The 17,480-nt window shown below is 43.4% G+C and overlaps 1 protein-coding gene across 4 annotated transcripts in view; it reads left to right on the top strand.

Moving 5' to 3' along the window:
- MECP2 (methyl-CpG binding protein 2) overlaps positions 1-17,480 on the top strand; it is a 95,936-nt gene extending 78,456 nt beyond the window's left edge. For 3 of the 4 annotated variants that reach the window (XM_042450190.1, XM_042450188.1, XM_042450189.1), the window contains 2 exons: positions 1,368-1,700; positions 5,344-14,954. In XM_042450190.1, coding sequence (XP_042306124.1) covers positions 1,513-1,700; positions 5,344-6,406 — 1,251 coding nt within the window. In that variant the 5' untranslated portion in view covers positions 1,368-1,512 and the 3' untranslated portion in view covers positions 6,407-14,954. Of the gene's footprint in view, positions 1-1,367; positions 1,701-5,343; positions 14,955-16,091 lie in introns of those variants that run through there. The other variant, XR_006102030.1, reaches the window with a different exon arrangement.

Genomic DNA, 17,480 nt, shown 5'->3' on the forward strand with positions numbered 1-17,480 from the left:
AACTGAGATCACGTGGAACCAAGAATTTCAGTCTTCAGTGGTTATACTGTTCTTTTAAAATGAACCATCAGAGTCCTTTTCTACCATTCTAATTTTCAAGTCTCTAGTCTGCCAGTAAATGTCTGGTCTTTCTAAAAGCAGGCGAGGAAGTGGGGAAGAAATACTGGAATATCACTGCGGGACAAAGCATCAAAAAAATTATTTCAAAAATCTGAAAACTATTTTCAGGACTTGTTTCTGTGAATTTCTCCATTTCAAAGGTGATGCTGAAACAGGAGCAGGCAGCTCCTATGGGACTGGGTGTCATGTTTAAGTCTGTAGGATTTTGTAAAGTTCATGCAAAAGGGTTACGTTTGTTAAAATGCATAACATTTAGATAACTATATAAAAAAATAGCTTAAATTAATTAAAAATAATTTGGTTAAATGTTTTAAAATTCATTAAAATGTCCCGACTGATTATTAACAAATACAATTCCCCCTTTCATTGTGTGCCTTCAAGATGATACAACATATGGTGATCCTGTCCTAGGATTTTCTTGGCAGGTTTTATTCAGAGGAGAGTTGTCATTGTCTTCCTTTGAGGCAAAGAGATTATGACTTGCCCAAAGTCACCCAGTGGATTTCCACAGCTGATCAGGAAAATCCTGGTCTCCTGAAATCCTAGTCCAATACTCAACATGCTACACCATTGCTCGCTCTCTCCCACTTCTATGTGGTTAGTTGTTATTAAGTTTATATAAATGAACATTCTGTGTACTTACATTTATAATTACTTTGGTGCTGGCTGTTGATAATTATATTTATACTGACTATTGATATTAAAATAAATTGGCAGCCTTATTCACTGTAGTGCATTTAGTGATTTGCTGCATAATTTGAGTGATGTGATGTCACATTTAAAAAACAATTCTTAGAGGTGCAAAAAAGACTGGGGATGCTATGAAGCCTAGGTGTGGCACTTTGTCAACCTTTGCCTTAGAGATAAAAACTGGAATTTGTCTTGTACTGCCCATAATTGTTGCTGGGGAAAAGTTTTCCCCCTACATCTTGTATAAGAGTATCATCTATCCAAAATGAGAACATGCTGGTGCCCTGTACAGCAGCTTCATATTAGCACTATTGAAGATACTTTCAATAGGTTTTAATTTGATTTTGAGTTGCAGTTTGTCTCACTGTTAGCAATAATCTATTCATACTCGAGGATTTCTGCATTTTTTATTATTTACTTAGCAGATGGTGCTTTAGGGGGATGCGCATTATTTGTGTGGCTGTGGGTGAATGGTCCTTGGTCTGCCCATTCCTCCTGTTCCTAACTTGCATTGCAGCATGCTTAATGATCATAAAGACTTATTTTTCTTTCTGTAGGGAAGAAAAATCTGAGGACCAAGACTTACAAGGCCTGAAGGATAAGTCCCCCAAACCCAAAAAAGTGAAGAAGGAACGGAAAGAAGAAAAGCAGCATGAGCATGCGCAACCTTCAGCTGAACCAGCTGAAGCAGGCAAAGCAGAGATGTTGGAAGGAGCTGGGACTGCTCCTGCTGTACCCGAAGCTTCTGCTTCTCCAAAACAGCGCCGTTCTGTCATCCGGGATCGTGGGCCCATGTACGATGACCCCACCTTGCCGGAAGGCTGGACTCGCAAGCTCAAGCAAAGGAAATCTGGTCGCTCCGCAGGGAAATTTGATGTCTACCTTATCAAGTGAGTGGCATTGGTGCTGGGGTGTTTTAAGCAGGCAATTCTCCCCAAGGTTTAAAATGAGCAAGTCTTTAGCATAGTCTAGTCACAGAACCAGATTTGTACTCTGGTTCATCCCTGGGATGTGTGGCCTTTGAGCACATGCCATATCCTTTCCCTCACCACTGAGAAACCACAAATTGAAAGTTATGTGTCATTGTTACAAGTAACTAATTCCTTTTTGCAGTAAGTAGAGCATAACCATGAAACATTTAATGTCTTTTAGAGGACATAATGGCAACTGGTTTTATTTACTTTTTGGTTACAAGGATGTAGCAAAACATCTTAAGTTTTAAATCATAGGATGGTAGGCTACAGTAAGTACTGTAGTTAAAAAGAGCTCAGTTTAATTCCTTTTTGTAGTAGAAAAGCAAATACAGTGCTCCCTTCTCTTATGCGGGGGATCTGTTCCGGACCACCTCCCCACATAAAAGAAATTCCGTGTATGCTTCAGCCCCGTTAGAAATAATGGGGCTCGTGCTCGTGGTCTCATGGTGGCGCCGTTACTCCTTCTGGCGCATGCAGGTGCTTCTTCCGATGCAGCTTTCAGCATATACTGAAAGCCACATATAATGCGCCCACGTATGACACGGGCACACTGTAATTATTTTCTAGACAATGAAATTAGACCTATAACCAAACTAGATCAATAACTATTTTTGGAACATCGCAACCACAATTGCTTTTCAAAAACAGTATTTCAAAATCTGAGCCAGGCCACTGGACCCCCCCCCCCCAAATAGGTGGGATTGCAGAGTTGAAGGCTTGATTTCCAAGACTTTACTTTTGCTGACCTTTAGCAAGTTGTGATCTTAGACAGTTAAACTTGGTACTCCTAGTTCATTTATTTGAGTCCACTGTATGTTTTTATGAGCACAACTGAAAGGCTTATTAACTCCCCAGTTTCATTTTGGACTGCTGGAAGGGATCACCATTCTGAATTTTCCTCTGGCTGAAGGGCTGAAGGGTGGGCTAAAAACGGACTTGCCAGTGGGCTGGTCCTGTATTTGCAAGGAGGCAGTGTGAGTTTTGTCTGTTAGCATGGAAGACCATTCAAGACCCATACCTTTTGTCTGGCATTACCAACATTTTTCACTAGTTTTTAATGGTCTAACCAGAAATCATCATTTTTTAATTATCCACTTGACATTGTTTTCTGCATAGTCATTCCCCTTCTTTGTCCCTCCTCCTCCCAGATTTGAGGTGTGGTGGTGGTGACCATTGTTACAGTAAGTAGTAGTAGTAATAGTGGTACAGGAGCCAGTGTGGTGTAGTGACTCTGAGAAACTAGGGTTTGAATCATAGAATTATAGAGTTGGGAGAGACCACAAGGGTCATCCAGTCCAACCCCCTGCCATACAGGAACTCTCAATCAAAGCATACCCAGCCTCTGTTTAAAGACCTCCAAAGAGGGAGACTCCACCACACTGTGAGGGAATGTGTCCCACTGTCAAACAGCCCTTATTGTCAGGAGGTTCCTCCTAATGTTGAGGTGGAGTCTCCTGTAGCTTGCATCCATGGTCCCGGGTCCCAGTCTCTGGAGCAGCAGAAAACAAGCTTTCTACCTCCTCAATATGACATACCTTTGAGTTCCTGCTCAGCCATAAAAACTCACTGGGTGACCTTGGGCAAGTCACACTCTCTTAGCCTCAAAGGGAGGCAAAGGCAACCCCCCAACAAATCTTGCCAAGAAAACCCCAGGATAGGGTCGCCATAAGTTGGAGAAGACTTGAACGCACACAACAACAAAAAGTAGAATTAGAAAGAAAAACCATTAGCAATTCATCTTTGTCTAATGTTGACAAAGCATTAAAAGGTTTTTCACAGCTCTTGTCCCTTTATATCACAGGGGGAGAAACTTGAACACCCTTCCCCCTGGCCTTATCTGGCCCACAGAAGTTCTGCATCCAGCCCATAGAAGAGGTTGAGGAAGCCCAGTTGTCTTCTTTCCCCCAAGCCACATGCCCTGGTGCAGGACAATTACCCCATGAACCACTGGTCTTTCCAGTTATAACAACAAGAAGTATGTGGGGCAATCCCAGTCACTGGTTGGGGAAAACTGTAGAGTCCCCCACCATCATCTCCCTCCTAATGTCTTTTTGCCCCTTCGAGAGTGTGCAGCATGATTTTGATCACACTTTCTGTGTGCAAGAGCATGTTTTCCTTCCTACCATATTCCAAGCCTCTGTATGTAAGTGACAGACTTTACCAGTTTCTGCCTAAAGCAAATGGTAAATTCAGGCACTGTGTGTAGGGAGAAATTTCAGCCATGCTCTGATGGTCAAAAAAGGTAATGCATTTCTGTTCCCCTCTTGCCTTGACAGCATAAGAAGGAGACCCTTTTGCCTTCCTTACATCAAGAGTGAGCAGCCTTTAGCTTGTCAGACAAACTACCATTCCCATAAGTTCCAGTTGTTAGCCAGATGGGCTGGGGCTGATGAGAACTGTAGCTCAAGAAAATCAGGAAGCCAGTAGGTTCCTATCTCTGCCTTTGTTCATAAAGTCTGTGATCAGTGCCTATCAGGAAAAGCAACACTATCTCAGGATTAAGTTCAAGGTTCCTGCAGACAGTGCTTTTATCCTATAACCACTCTGCCCCATTAATACACTTTTGTGGGAGGATTCTTCTCATAACCCTACAGTGTTTTTCCCCACTGCTTCTGCCATCTTCCTTGCTCTCCCCCCTGCTGCCCACCTTTTAAGAAGGGAAAGTTGGAATGGCTACATAATGACTTCTGAGCATTTGTGCTTGAACCATTCATTTGAAAGCCCTCCTAGTCCTTTCTCAGACTGAATGTATATACAAAGCTTCTCCTGACTCACTCTGAGTCACATGCATAGCCCAGTATTACTCTGAATGGCAGAAAATCACCAGGCTCCTCAACTGGAGATGGTGAGATGGAACCTGTGCCAGTAGTTCGGCAGATTTTCTAGAGAGACTGGCAAGGACAAGACAGTTATCTGGCAGTCATTATAAGTGGAGATAAACATGGGTAAATTCAGCAATGAATTGTTATCAACACAGTTCTAACACACATACTGTTTCCAAAGATTGGTTGGCAGGTGGAATGCCTTCTCCTAGTACACCTCCCTCCCTCTCTCTTGCCAGATTTTAAATAAAATTAACAATAGAAGGTAAGGATAGGTTTTAAGTAATAAAGCACCAAAGAATTGTTTTATTGTTTCATATCAACTGTTCTTAGGGGCATGGGTAAACTAAAGCAAAGCAGGCAACCAGTCTATCATCCCATCTCTCATGTTTCAATTGGGATTTACTTGGGGCCAGATACACATGTTGGTACAGAGCAAAGGGGGAAATAGGCAGGCTCCAACTCGCAGCTGATTAAAAAAATAATAATCCTAAAGCTACTTGTTTGTTGTATGGATTTGTTTCCAATCTGCCAGTCTAGAATCATTCGGCTATTACTAAGCAAATACAGCATGGCCCACTAAGGAGTTTTCATGTCTTCCTTCAACATGGAGGCTTCTTTAATCTATATGGTAAACTGATTTGTATTTCTGTGGTGAAATGCCATTAATTCTTTTTTTCTCCCCACCCCATTTTTCCCTTTTTGTCTTTTCTCATATATCTGGCTTGTAACTGCAGCCCCCAGGGCAAGGCTTTCCGTTCCAAAGTTGAGCTTATCGCCTACTTTGAAAAAGTGGGAGACACCTCTCTGGATCCTAATGATTTTGATTTCACGGTGACTGGACGTGGGAGCCCCTCACGGCGAGAACAGAGGCCTCCCAAGAAACCCAAAGCCCCCAAAACCTCCGGCACAGGTCGTGGACGGGGCCGACCTAAAGGCAGCAGCTCTGCCAAGCCCAGAGGAGCTGCCTCGGAAGGTGTACAAGTGAAGCGGGTGATTGAGAAGAGTTCGGGAAAGCTACTGGTCAAGATGCCTTTACAGTCCTCTATAGCTGCAGCAAAAGCGGAAGGCACAGGTGGGGCCACCACCTCAGCACAAGTCATGGTTATCAAGCGCCCTGGGCGCAAGCGGAAATCTGAGTCTGACCCGCAAGCTGTACCCAAGAAGCGGGGGCGTAAGCCGGGCAGTGGCGTGGCAGCTGTAGTGGTTGAAGCCAAAAAGAAAACCATCAAGGAGCCAGTAGTCCAGGCTGTCCGGGAGACTGTGCTGCCCATCAAGAAGCGCAAGACCCGTGAGACTGTCAGCATAGAGATAGCCAAGCCAACCCCACCTCCCCCGAGCAACACAGGGGAGTGGGGCCCCAAGGGACAGCGAACAGCTGCCAAGAGCCCTGGGCGCCGCAGCAAAGAGAGCAGTCCCAAAGGGCGGGGTGGCAATGCAGTGCCAACCTCTGCCCCTTCCTCCTCCCCTGGCAAGAAGGATCAGCACCACACTCCCCATCAGCCACCGTCAGAGCCCCAGAGCAGCCTCCCTGCTCAGCCCCCTGAAAGCCCCAAGGACAGCAAGAGCTTTCCAGCTGAACCCCAGGACTTGAGTGGCAGCAAGAGCTGTAAAGAGGAGAAGGCTCCAGAAAGCGACGGTTGCCCCAAGGAGCCACCTAAGACTCAACCCGGTGGCACAGCAGTGCCCTACAAACACGAGCGCAAAGACACTGTGTCGTCCTCCGCGGCCTTGCCCCGGCCCACAAACAGGGACGAGGCCGTGGACACCAGGACGCCTGTGTCAGAGCGGGTCAGCTGACTTTGAGGGGGGTGAGTGAGCAAGTGAGCGCCAGAGGAAACAAAGAGAGGGATAGGTAGCACTCCCAGCCCCACATGCCCAAGACGAGACTCCAGGCAGCTGCTGCCGGGTAGGACTCCCCTTTCCCCACAGTGCCCCAGCTTTCAACCAGTCAGCATCCCTCCCCCCTCAAAAAAGAAACCTTATTCTTCCTATGTTTCTGTCTCCCCCTCCCCTCATTTTTAATACAGACAAGCACAGTGTGGGGTGCAGAGGCATGCCTCCCAGGGCTGGAAGCCACTTTGCACTTTTTCTACAGAATGGGGGCACCCTCTTCTCCCCCCCTTCCTGCCCTTCCTTATATGCCCCAGCCCCTTCTGCCATGCTTTGCTGCATATACTACTGACAAGGCAAGCTGTTTGGCAGGGGAGGGGGTAACTCCAAACTCTGGCCTGTCATCCTGATCCCGCTTGCCCTCCATCCTAACCAAGGCCCCATGGACAGATTGGGGGGTTGTGGGGGCCATGTGTGCGTATTCCACTCCACCTCCCTAGTGCCATGTAATGTAGTTGTCCAGTCGTAGTCAGAACTCTGTAGTTTTCAGTAGGATGTGTGTGCGTGTGTGTACACATGAGAGAGAAAGCAATGGGGGTTGTGGAGCTTTGGAAGATCTATAACACCCCCCATTTGCCAGTTAGACCAGCACTTAGGAAGGATATCTTCTCCCCCCCGCCCACTTCCTTCTCCCCCACAGGACAGTTCTGCTGCTAAGAGACCACTAGGCATCTGGAAGCAGCTTTGTGAGCCTGTCCTCTTTTCCTATGTCTATCCTGAAAGGAGGGGCCTTTGATTTCGTTAAAGCAATCTGGAGTGTGCTGAAGTGTGTGTAGTTGTGTCTGTGTGTGTGTGCTTGTCTGTGCACTCATCACACGCTAAGAGTTAAAATGAGACGTTCTTCCAGTTCTCATCAGTGATGTTAGGTTAAGGCACTGTTTGCACTAATGGAGGCCTTTGCACACTGGTCAGGAAGCGAGGGCATGAAAGATGTCTGGAGCGTGCCTGTGTGCGTATTGGAAATGGGGCATTTGGACTGAAGACTAGCTCACCTCTCCTGTTCTCCTATTGGGGCAGGATGGTAGCTGAATGTGTGTTAAACTACCTGTACTTCTGTGCTGGGACTGGTACATGGCAATGGCCAAAGTGAGAAGCCTGGTATGTTTGTTTGTTTGTTTGTTTGTTTTCTTTCATTTCAAAGGACTTCCTTCTGGTTGACAACCAAGCTCTTCCATGACAGTTGAGCACACCTCTCTTCACTCCCCAGGAAAGCAGGGCTTAGCAGAAGTGTAGCGTATTCTGGGGGTGGGACTTAGTCTCAAAATCTTTTTTTTCCCTTCCTTCCTTCCGTCCTTCCTTCCTTCCTTCCTTCCTTCCTTCCTTCCTTCCTTTCCTCAATACAAAAAATGCAGAAATGAAGGAAGGGGAAGAAGGGGACAGAAGCCATCCTAAACTGCTTGTTATTATTTTTAACTGAACATGTAGCACAGAGAGGATTTTCACACTGCCACCACCACCATCATGGTCAGTACCAAGTACCCCACTGAAAAAGATGGGGAGCATGGGTCCAAGCTTGGAATCTGGGCAAGAGATAGAAGCAGTGGTTTCAAAGGGGTCACAGTTTGGCAAAGGATCACCAAAACCTCTTATCTTGTCCTGTAGGTCTTTGAAACCCCCAGTAGACATGGATTTGGACACAGATTATTTTTTAAAGCCACCACCATTTTAACATAGACCCAGAAGGTTTCACTTTTAGGCAGAGCAACAGTGTGGAGGGAGGCTTTTCCCAGTCCTTAGTAGCTGTTATTTGTCCAGCTGGGGGAAATGTACAGGTACCCTTGTGATATCTGTCCCTCCCACCATGTAGTGGGGAGTGGGAAACAACATTTAGATCAAGAAAATAGGAAGGGTTAAGCACCATCCCTCTTACAGTACCATTCTGATAAAATCGGGAGTCCTCTACAGCTAAATGTTTTTTTTTAATCTTGGGCAAATCTGATAATGGGGCTTTGAAATCATGTCTGTTTTCATTCTTGGATAGATATCTTGGCATAGAGGCATCCTGTTTTCTCCTCCCACCCACCTGACGTCAGAATAAAATTCTTTCCATGTGGGTGAACAGTCAAAGGACATATTTAGTTTGCAGTGGTTATATATGGAGGAATGCACTGGTCTTAATAAAAGACTCCAGTTTCACTGCACGCAGACTAATGGTGGTCTAGTCTGTCTTCGTTGCAGCAACAGACAGGGCTCCTTATTTTGCAGGGCTTCCTACACTCTGGTCAAAGACTAATGTTGATTTTCTCTTCTCCTCTTGTGTAGTGACTTGCTCAGTGGTAGTAAGATTAGGGCTGTCTTCCCATTTTTGTTTACAAAGGACAAAGCCAGGCTACCCAACTTGAACTGAATCAGAGTTTCAGAGCTGGAGTCTACTACTAATAGTGGATTCTGAAATATAACCCTTCCCACTCATTCCCAAAAACGTAACCCATCTTTAAAAAAATGAATTTGTTCATTTGGATGGAGGTGGGTGTCTTGAGAATTGCGTTGTAGAAACATGGGCAAAATGTGAACAATTGCATACAAAAAAAAGGACTGAGGTAGAAAGAGTTGGAGAAGAAATCATTTTGTGATAGATTTAAAAACCCCAAAGGGCTTTTCTTTGATATTTTTTAAAAGTCACAAATTTATTAGGGGTGCATGGAAAGGAGGTTAGCAACTGTCCACTAGGTGATGGGGAAATTTTAGTTTTTTTGGTCTAAAGTTGCATTTGGCTGTTTTTAACCTGAGGCCTTATGCCTGGTACAAACGGCTTCAGAGCAAATCACTTGCCTCTCAGTTTCTACACTAGCTTCCAAGCCTGTAGCATGGGTAGAGCTCCCTCATGTATTAATTCTATTCAGTTAAGGGGGGCCGAGGGGGGCAGAGATTAGTAGATAGGATAGGATTCAGACCTGTCCACTACCAACACTTTTCATGTGACTTTTCCCTACACACATGCACACAACCAGCAATAAGATGAATAGCAGTTGCATTAGGTGCAGTGTGATTAGGATGACTGGGAACTGTAGTACACTGCCTTTTGAAATTTGGAATCACAGCAAAGGAAAAAGCCTGCAGGGTTTTCACATATTGACTAGTGTTTAACACTCATGTAAATTAGGGGAATGGGGAAAGGCAGTGCAAGACTGGGCATGTGTATATACCAAATCTCTTGGAGGAGTGAATTAAGAATCAGACACAGGTACAGTGCTTTTCTTTTCAGCTGAGCTCTGCTACTGGTAATCTGGTTGGCTAGGAAAAAGACCTTATGGAGAGGAGGTATGGGAAAAGTAGGCCGGCATGGGGTGGATCCATTTCTATCATTTCCATGCAGCTTTTGCTCTAAAATGTGGACCCATACTTCCTTTCTTAAATGTGATTGGGGCAAACATGTTGAAAAATGTGCCATTGCCATGTGAACTTATGCCCTTGTCCATAAAGTCTAAGGCATTCTAGTACCTTTCTAAGACTCATAATAGTACATCTCAGTCTACAAGTGAGGAACTCACATTGCAGAAAAAAAATACTTTGCATTTGGACCTGTGAGGCAGTGGCTTTTGCTGTCGCAGACAGATAAGGCTTCCCCTGACTAAGTGCTCCAAAGCTGTCTTTGCTGCAGGAGTTTTGTAAAAGTGCAGGAGCCTTCTTTTTGTCAAGATTTAACAACTCTTTATCTGTCCCTCCAGCTGCTCCTGATGCCACAAAACAATATGACTTTCTGGGGCAGGCAGTTGCTCTTGTAACCGAAAGACCTCCTGCTCCTGTTTTTCTTTCAAAATGTCTTCATGGGGAAAATGATGCACTTTAAAGCCAAGAGATAAAATATATCCTTTCTTATTTTTCTCTTAGTTGGGAAGAAACATGGAACCACAGACTTTGCAGACTGCATGGTTCTGATGGTGTCTTGGATAAAGCCTGAGAGAAAGAGACAAGCTCCATCTGGATCTGGCTACATTATACAAATTTATATCTTTTAAAAAAAAACTAATAAGGCTTCCATGTGCGCCCTGATTGGTCATCTTTAGACCTAAAATACATCCAATGTGAAGCCAGGAACACATTGGAGAAGAACACCAGTACCCATTTCCACAATAGTACAACCCAGATTGAAACATTTAGGGTTAAGCTATGTAATACATTAAATATGTATTGAACAGTTTAATATCCTTCCCTTCCCCAACTATCCAATAAGTGTGTGAGATACTGATCCAGATTGGGACCAGCACAGGTGGGGGAGGCTAAAACCTCCCCTCCCCCCAGCTGTTCCTTGTTTTAAATACTCACCATGGGCTTTAAGGGGCATGTAAGTTTACTTGAAAACATGAAAAGGGTCTTAAGATGCACAATACATACCTAATGAATCAGGTTGTTCACCCTTGTTCTGAGCTAACATCATACAACTTGGTACAAGCTTGCAAAACCGTGCGGTATCCCAATTTTGTGACTCTACATTCCAGGTAAATGAGAGGTGTCTTATCCCCCTGGCTGCTGTGGTATGATGTAGGGCTGAAAGAGAATAGATTTCTGTCAGTAACAAAGGGCCAAACTAAATGTTTGGTGGCACATTTGGGTTGTTGCAAGCCAGGTACAAAGTGACAGGGAGCACATTGCTTTTTGTACCAATGGGCAAGCAAAAGGTGTGGATCCCACATATCTATTTTCCCCACCCCAGCACTTCTTTGTTGCTTCTTCTCTGCTCTGTTTTGCAACTCTTCCCAGACCTGGACTCTCCTGCCTAGTTCAGGCCCCAAAGAAGGGGATATAGATGAAATGAAGTAGTAAAGTCAACAGCAGAGTGTGAAAAAAATGCTGGCCACTTCCTGCTACACACACTCATAGACACACACACACACCGTATGATGTTGTTAGAGCTAACTTTCTCTGGAGTGAGTTACCAGCAGTTGTCGTTTGGCAATCTGTCCGTTTCTTTGGAGGGACACATTGCTGTGTCTCAAGACAGAAGTGAATGCCACCCATGCCCCCAGCTCTGTTGACTTCCACCCAGCTCAGCCTGAGAGACTAATGTGGATATAGTGCCTGGCGTCTGAGAGACTGTGCAAGAGGTTTATATCTTGCTAGCATTGTGAACCACCCAATGTTTCTGTGTCAAGTGAAAATAAAACTTCTTGTCAGTTTCAGTTATCCAAAAATGTGTAGAGTTTAACGTTAGGCCTAACTCTTTTGGTTTTGTTTTGTTTTGTTTGGGGATTTAATTTCTGTTTGTTTGTTTGTTTGTGTGCGTGTGTGTGCACGTTGTTGTTTTTTTAAAGCACCAAGTAGACACAGAAAAAATGTCTAATTTTATATATCTGTATATTGCATTATATATGGGGGGGTGCTTTTTTTCTGCTTGTTGCGCCACATCCAAACAAGGACAATAGATAAGCTAGGAATTATATGGTCTGTTGAGAAATTATTATATGTTGCTTCTTGACCATTATTCCTGGTGTTTGATATCATAGGACAAGGGGAAATAAAACGGACCCATCAAACCTGCTTGCCAGTAATTTTTCTCTGTGTTAGAGCTGAATTGCCTTTTAGCTCTGTCTGTGTTGTTACACTTTTAGAAAGGGGTTTCCTCTTTTTTTTCCCCCTCAGTGAGGGGAAATCCAATGAGGCTGAGTATTGCTAACATTTAAAAAAAAACATTTTTTCCACTCAAGTCAGCTTAGGGGGCAAGGTACGGGTTTAGATTTGGGTTGGTGAAAGGGAGGACAAGGCATGGAGTGTTATGGGATGTCCACAAAATGTCAGCCTAACCAATGCACTCAGCATGTACTGTAGTTCTGTTTATGACCACTTTGGTAGTACAACACTGCAGCTTGGTAGCATTGGTATTGGACAAATCCTTCTGGTTCACAGTTGAACCTACTGCTCTTCCTCTAGAGCTGAACTCTTCCTCCTCCCTGTGAACAAAGTTCTGGTGTGTTTTCTGCCCCACTCTCCCCACAGTCTTCAGGACCTAGTTTGTGCCCCAGCTCTCCCGCTTAACTGTGTGCCTTGCATGTCAGCTGGCATAAAAGTGCAGCCCTCTACAACAACTGAAAATCTGCCCTTGCCTCCTGTCTTTCTTCAGTTTAGCACAACAAGCTCACATCTAATTTCCAAAGACATCACACCTCTCTCCAGTGTTGCACTTTTATGGTTCATTCTCTTTTCCTTGAATGCAGAAGTGGTTCCAGAAGTGGGGGAGAAAATCCAGGGTGAACAAAGAAAGGGCACATCGATTCCTGGAGTGAGATGTGTATGTGTGCCAGAGTGAGTGAATGTGATCAAGCTTTTGTCTCCCATGAGACATGAGGTTTATCCATCTCTGTTTTTAAACTTTTGAAAAGGTGAGCAGGGAGTTCTTTGGGTGGAGATTTGCCCTTAACCTTCCTCCTGATACTATGTGCTAGTGTGAGTGTTCAGTTTGCTTCCAAGAGTTTTATTTCCAAGTGCTGGTAGCACAGGGCCTTTCTAGCATTCATTAGATCAAAGGTTTGGAAGTAGATATTCAATGGTCAGTCCCTAACATATCCCACAAGAGAACGAAAGGGAGCTGTCTGTGCGCAAGGCTGGCTTCTGCTTGCAAGTTGCCAAAATCAGCAATACCCACTTGGGAGGTAGCAGCTTAAATTTGCCGTTCTTCCAAAAGCAAAGAACTAGACAGCAGATTTACACTTGGGAGGAGGCAGGAGTGCACCTATATTCTTCCTAATGGAAGTTGGAGGGGGGAAGAAAGGATTTCCCAATCTGTAGATCAACCTGCGTGGGGTTTTCTTCCAGTCATGGGTCTGAAGTTCCTTTTCCAAACCAGAGGGGCAGCGCTTATTTGCAGTTGTGCGTCTTTTATCTGCACAAAAAGTAAGTAGATGAAGTTGATTTTTTAAAAAAAAAATCATTTTGGGACTTTTTTCTTCTCATGAGTGCAAAAAACAAACAAACCCTCTCCCAAAATCTGGGAAAGTACCCCCTCCCTCAAAATGTGGGGAGGTGGGACGATCCCCTCCCTCGGCTTCCATCAGTCAACATGCGGCTAACAAGAAACCAAGTTCCTTCTGCTTCACCACTCAGTAGTGATCACCATATGACCAAATATTCCAAGGACTGTTATTCAATGTATGCTGAGTGCTTGCTACCCTGTACAGCTCTTAAGCCCCACATAGCTGACACTAGCTAGTGGCGTACCTTCCCCTCCGGCCCCCCGGATTTTATTTTTTAATTCCAGAGACACAGATTTTGGGGGCGGGGGAGATTGTCTTCTTTCCAGTAGTCTTTTTTCCCCCCTTCTTATTCTTCTTCTACTTCTTCTTCCTGGAAAACATAACAAAACTGTGGTGTTTTGTGTGTAGGGTTTTATCTCCCTATCCACCTCGACCCGTATGGGGTGGGACAAAGAAGGAATGTTGGTGAATCCGTTCTCTCTCTGTGTGTGGTTTCCGTTTTTGTTTTATAAATGGTCCACAAGTATGTATCGTGAACATTTCTGTAAAGTAATTGTTCCAGGCACAAACGCTTCAGATTTTTCGAGTGTTTCAAACATATGTATATATTTTAAAAGGGAGGAACAGTGTACATTTTTTTATTTTTATTTTTTTCGTCTCGTCTTATTGGCAGTACAAAGAAAAGGGAGGCTAAAGGGGGGATATGATAAGTGGAGGTTTTGTTGTGTGTGTGTGTGTGTATGTTTCGTTTTTGTTTTTTAAAAATAGGCTTTCCCAGGGTATTTTGTACAGCTTCTATTTCTAACAGTCCACCATCAGTAGGCAATGTAGCAAAAAAAAAGTATGAGGTGGTTAGATTCCTTCATATGAATATTCGTTTGGCTGTGAATAAGAACCCAGAAGGACCTAGCGCCATAAGGGCAATAAAGAGGAAACCTATGAAACTTTTGCTAGATTCAGAGTTGAATGAACGTCCCATCAATTTCTAAAGTAAACCCACCAACTTTTATTTTTTAAAGCAAAGTGATTGCTCTACTAATCCATATTGATGGGAACGTCTATTTCAACCATAGCAAGTCTCAGATGTTAGGGGAGTTTTAAAAGTTTTTTATCAAGAATCCTCCAAACAGAAATTTTGGATAGAAGTGGGGATTGTAGCAAATTCTATTTGCTCTTTTTTGAAAGGAAATTTTAAAGGCATTGGCATTCTTCAGCCCTACCCATATTTCCGTGCATTTGGTTGACGCGTTTTTGGGACAATTACTTTTAAGAACTCTGAGTAGATTGTTCAATAACATTTAAAATCGATTGCTCTTTTTGTAGGTTTTGTGTACAGCCAAAAAAAAAAAAAAAAGACAAAGCACTGACTATATTTAAAAAAAGAAAAGAAAAAAAAGAAATTTATTAAAGGAAAATTTGTATAATTTCAGTAAGAAAATAACAAAATCCGTCTGAATGTACATGTATATGTTCAAAAGAAATCCACCAATCCCCCTCCCTACCCCTGTATCCTATTTATTATATAAAAAGTTTGCCTTATAAATTTACAAGAAAACAGTCCTTTCTTTATGGGTGTCTCATCTTTTTTTTTTTTTTTAATTTTGATTTAATTTTTTTCTCCCTTTGGCAACAAAGATGCTGTGGCAATTGCATTTTTATATATGTATGGTCATTTAAAGAAACTATATTTTTATGTTAAAAAAATTAGGTTCAGGCCCAGTCTTAGCACTCAGCATGCATTCTACACAGTAATCTAGTTGCATCTCATGTTGGTAAGTACTGTATTCTGTGCTAGAATTGGATTATAAACTTATGTAAATGTTACAGATTTGTTTTGAGCCTTTCATTACCAAGGTAGAAATGTTCTGCCCTGCCATTAAAATATAATATTTTTTTTCTCTGTTGTGGCCGAGGATGTCTTTTTAGAGTTTTTGAGTCAGTCAAAAAGTGTCCCTCTTGTTGGCTGGGCCAGTTTTTAGTGGTGCACCAGGATTTATTTTAGGAATTAATATACTGCCCTTTGAAACCGTTTCCCCCAAGATAGAATGCAAGCTTTCAGTTACGCTGAACTTTGGACTGGCCAGTTTGCAAATGTGCCAGATTACATATTAACACAAGCATTTGTCACCTTAAGATCTCTGTCCAAAATGCTGAACACTCACAGGCATGCGACAATACTTCATGTGCTATGGATAACAGTGTGGTAACCGTTACCTACTTATTCTTAAAGGAAACCTTTCTTACAAAACTGTATACCAAAGCAATTCTCAAACTGGTTGTTGTCCATTGCAATAGCCAAATAAAGCTAAGTAGAATGAAGATGTGACAGTATCACAGACGTCAACCCAGCCTTGGTTGCCATGTCACTAGTGGGCTGTATCTGAGAAACCGTAGCCTAGGGGTTTTGGGGGATTTTTAAAGTGAGTTAGATAAAGGCTGAAGTGCTTTGGAGAATTGGGGTGATATGGAAGGTCATTGCTGCCACGTTGTATACTAACAGTACTATAACTTCAAAGAGGAGCAAGAAGAAAAAGCCAAAGACAAGTGTTACCTAAATGCCTGCATAATGCTGAGATGTCAGCCCTTGATCTTATGAAAGGTGACTGACCTCTTGGAAGCACTCTCAAATGTTTTTTCTTCAGTTGATATTTCTCCAGCTTTGCTCATTTTCTCTGCCTATACAGGGATTCTGTGAAATCAAACATGACCAAAGAGGCACAAAAACTACTGTTTTTCCCTGCGACGATGCTACTTGATGGGACATCACATAAACAATGTGAGATCTGCGTTAAGCAACACGACCCCTACGCTGCAGCTTGTGATAGGTTTCATTTCAGGAGCTTCTGAAATGTTCCATTCCATCAAGACAAACACTTTGCCACCTGCAAAAAGTGTGGCAGATGGGCAATGATTCAGTTCGAGTTCAGTGTAGTCCTTAAGGGAAGCTTGTCCAATACTACCACCGCTACACTTCTGAAGAACATCACAATTTCCAGGAACATAGTTATGGGAACAAATGTTTTAGGCTAGGGGCACAGCCCAGTCAGATCCAACTGAAAGGGTTTGTTTTGAAAATCGGCAACATTTAATGTATCCTTTTTTCATATAGATCAATGAATTGTTCTTCCCCAACAGTTACTAGCATTGGTTTATCATGCCTGTTAAAAGACTAGTCTATACTTATAAAATCTTGTTAGTTGGTTGACATTTAAAGCAGCAGTAGGAATCATGTAGCTATCCAGGGGTTGGACTACAGTTCCCAACAGTCGTAACCAGCAGCGCCAATGGTGGGGGGTGATGGGAACTGTAGTCCAACTTGGGGAAGGCCTCTTGATGCAGAGGAGAAAGAAAATGCCTCTATGTAGTTGTCCTGTTGGTAGTGCAGACCAGAGCCCACATTATCATGTATGAGGGAGTAAATTCCCTTTCTCACCATTGTGCAAATCTGTAGTCATGCAAATAATTAGCAAACAATGCACAAGAGAAAGAAACAGGTGTTCTGAAATACTAATGTGGGCCTTTCTTTTGAAGTGCCAGTATCGTAAATAAGGGCCAGAATTCTTTTTTCACTGCTCAAGCCTTTTCCAGGCTGCAGTCAATACTGCTCAGTGGGAACCAGTGAGAAGTCAAATGTGTGGGTTTACTTTCTGCGTGTGTCTATGTGCCTTCAAGTCTGTCGATTTACAGTGACCCCCATGAGTTTCGTTGGATTTTCTCAGGCAAGGAATACCAGTTTCTTCCTCTAAAATATAGCCTACAGCACCTGGTATTCCTTGGTAGTCTCTCATCCAAATACTAACCAGGGCTGACCCTGCATAGCTTCCAAGATCAGATAGGATTTGATGTATTCAGGGTATTATGGCCCTTGTTTACTTTGTAACATGAGGGAAATCTTGGGAGGAATTTTAACACATTTCCAGTTTGCTTAAGACAAATTTGGAGAGTCAGCCTGGCATAGTGATTTGAGTGTCAGACTGACTCTGGAAACCAGGGTTCAGTTCCCAGCTTGGCCTTGAAGCCCACTGGAGTGACCTTGGGCAAGTCATTTGTTCTCAGGGGAAGGTAATGGCAAA

The sequence above is a fragment of the Sceloporus undulatus genome, chromosome 2, assembly GCF_019175285.1.
Source record: "Sceloporus undulatus isolate JIND9_A2432 ecotype Alabama chromosome 2, SceUnd_v1.1, whole genome shotgun sequence".
In the NCBI taxonomy this organism is placed as follows: Eukaryota; Metazoa; Chordata; class Lepidosauria; order Squamata; family Phrynosomatidae; genus Sceloporus; species Sceloporus undulatus.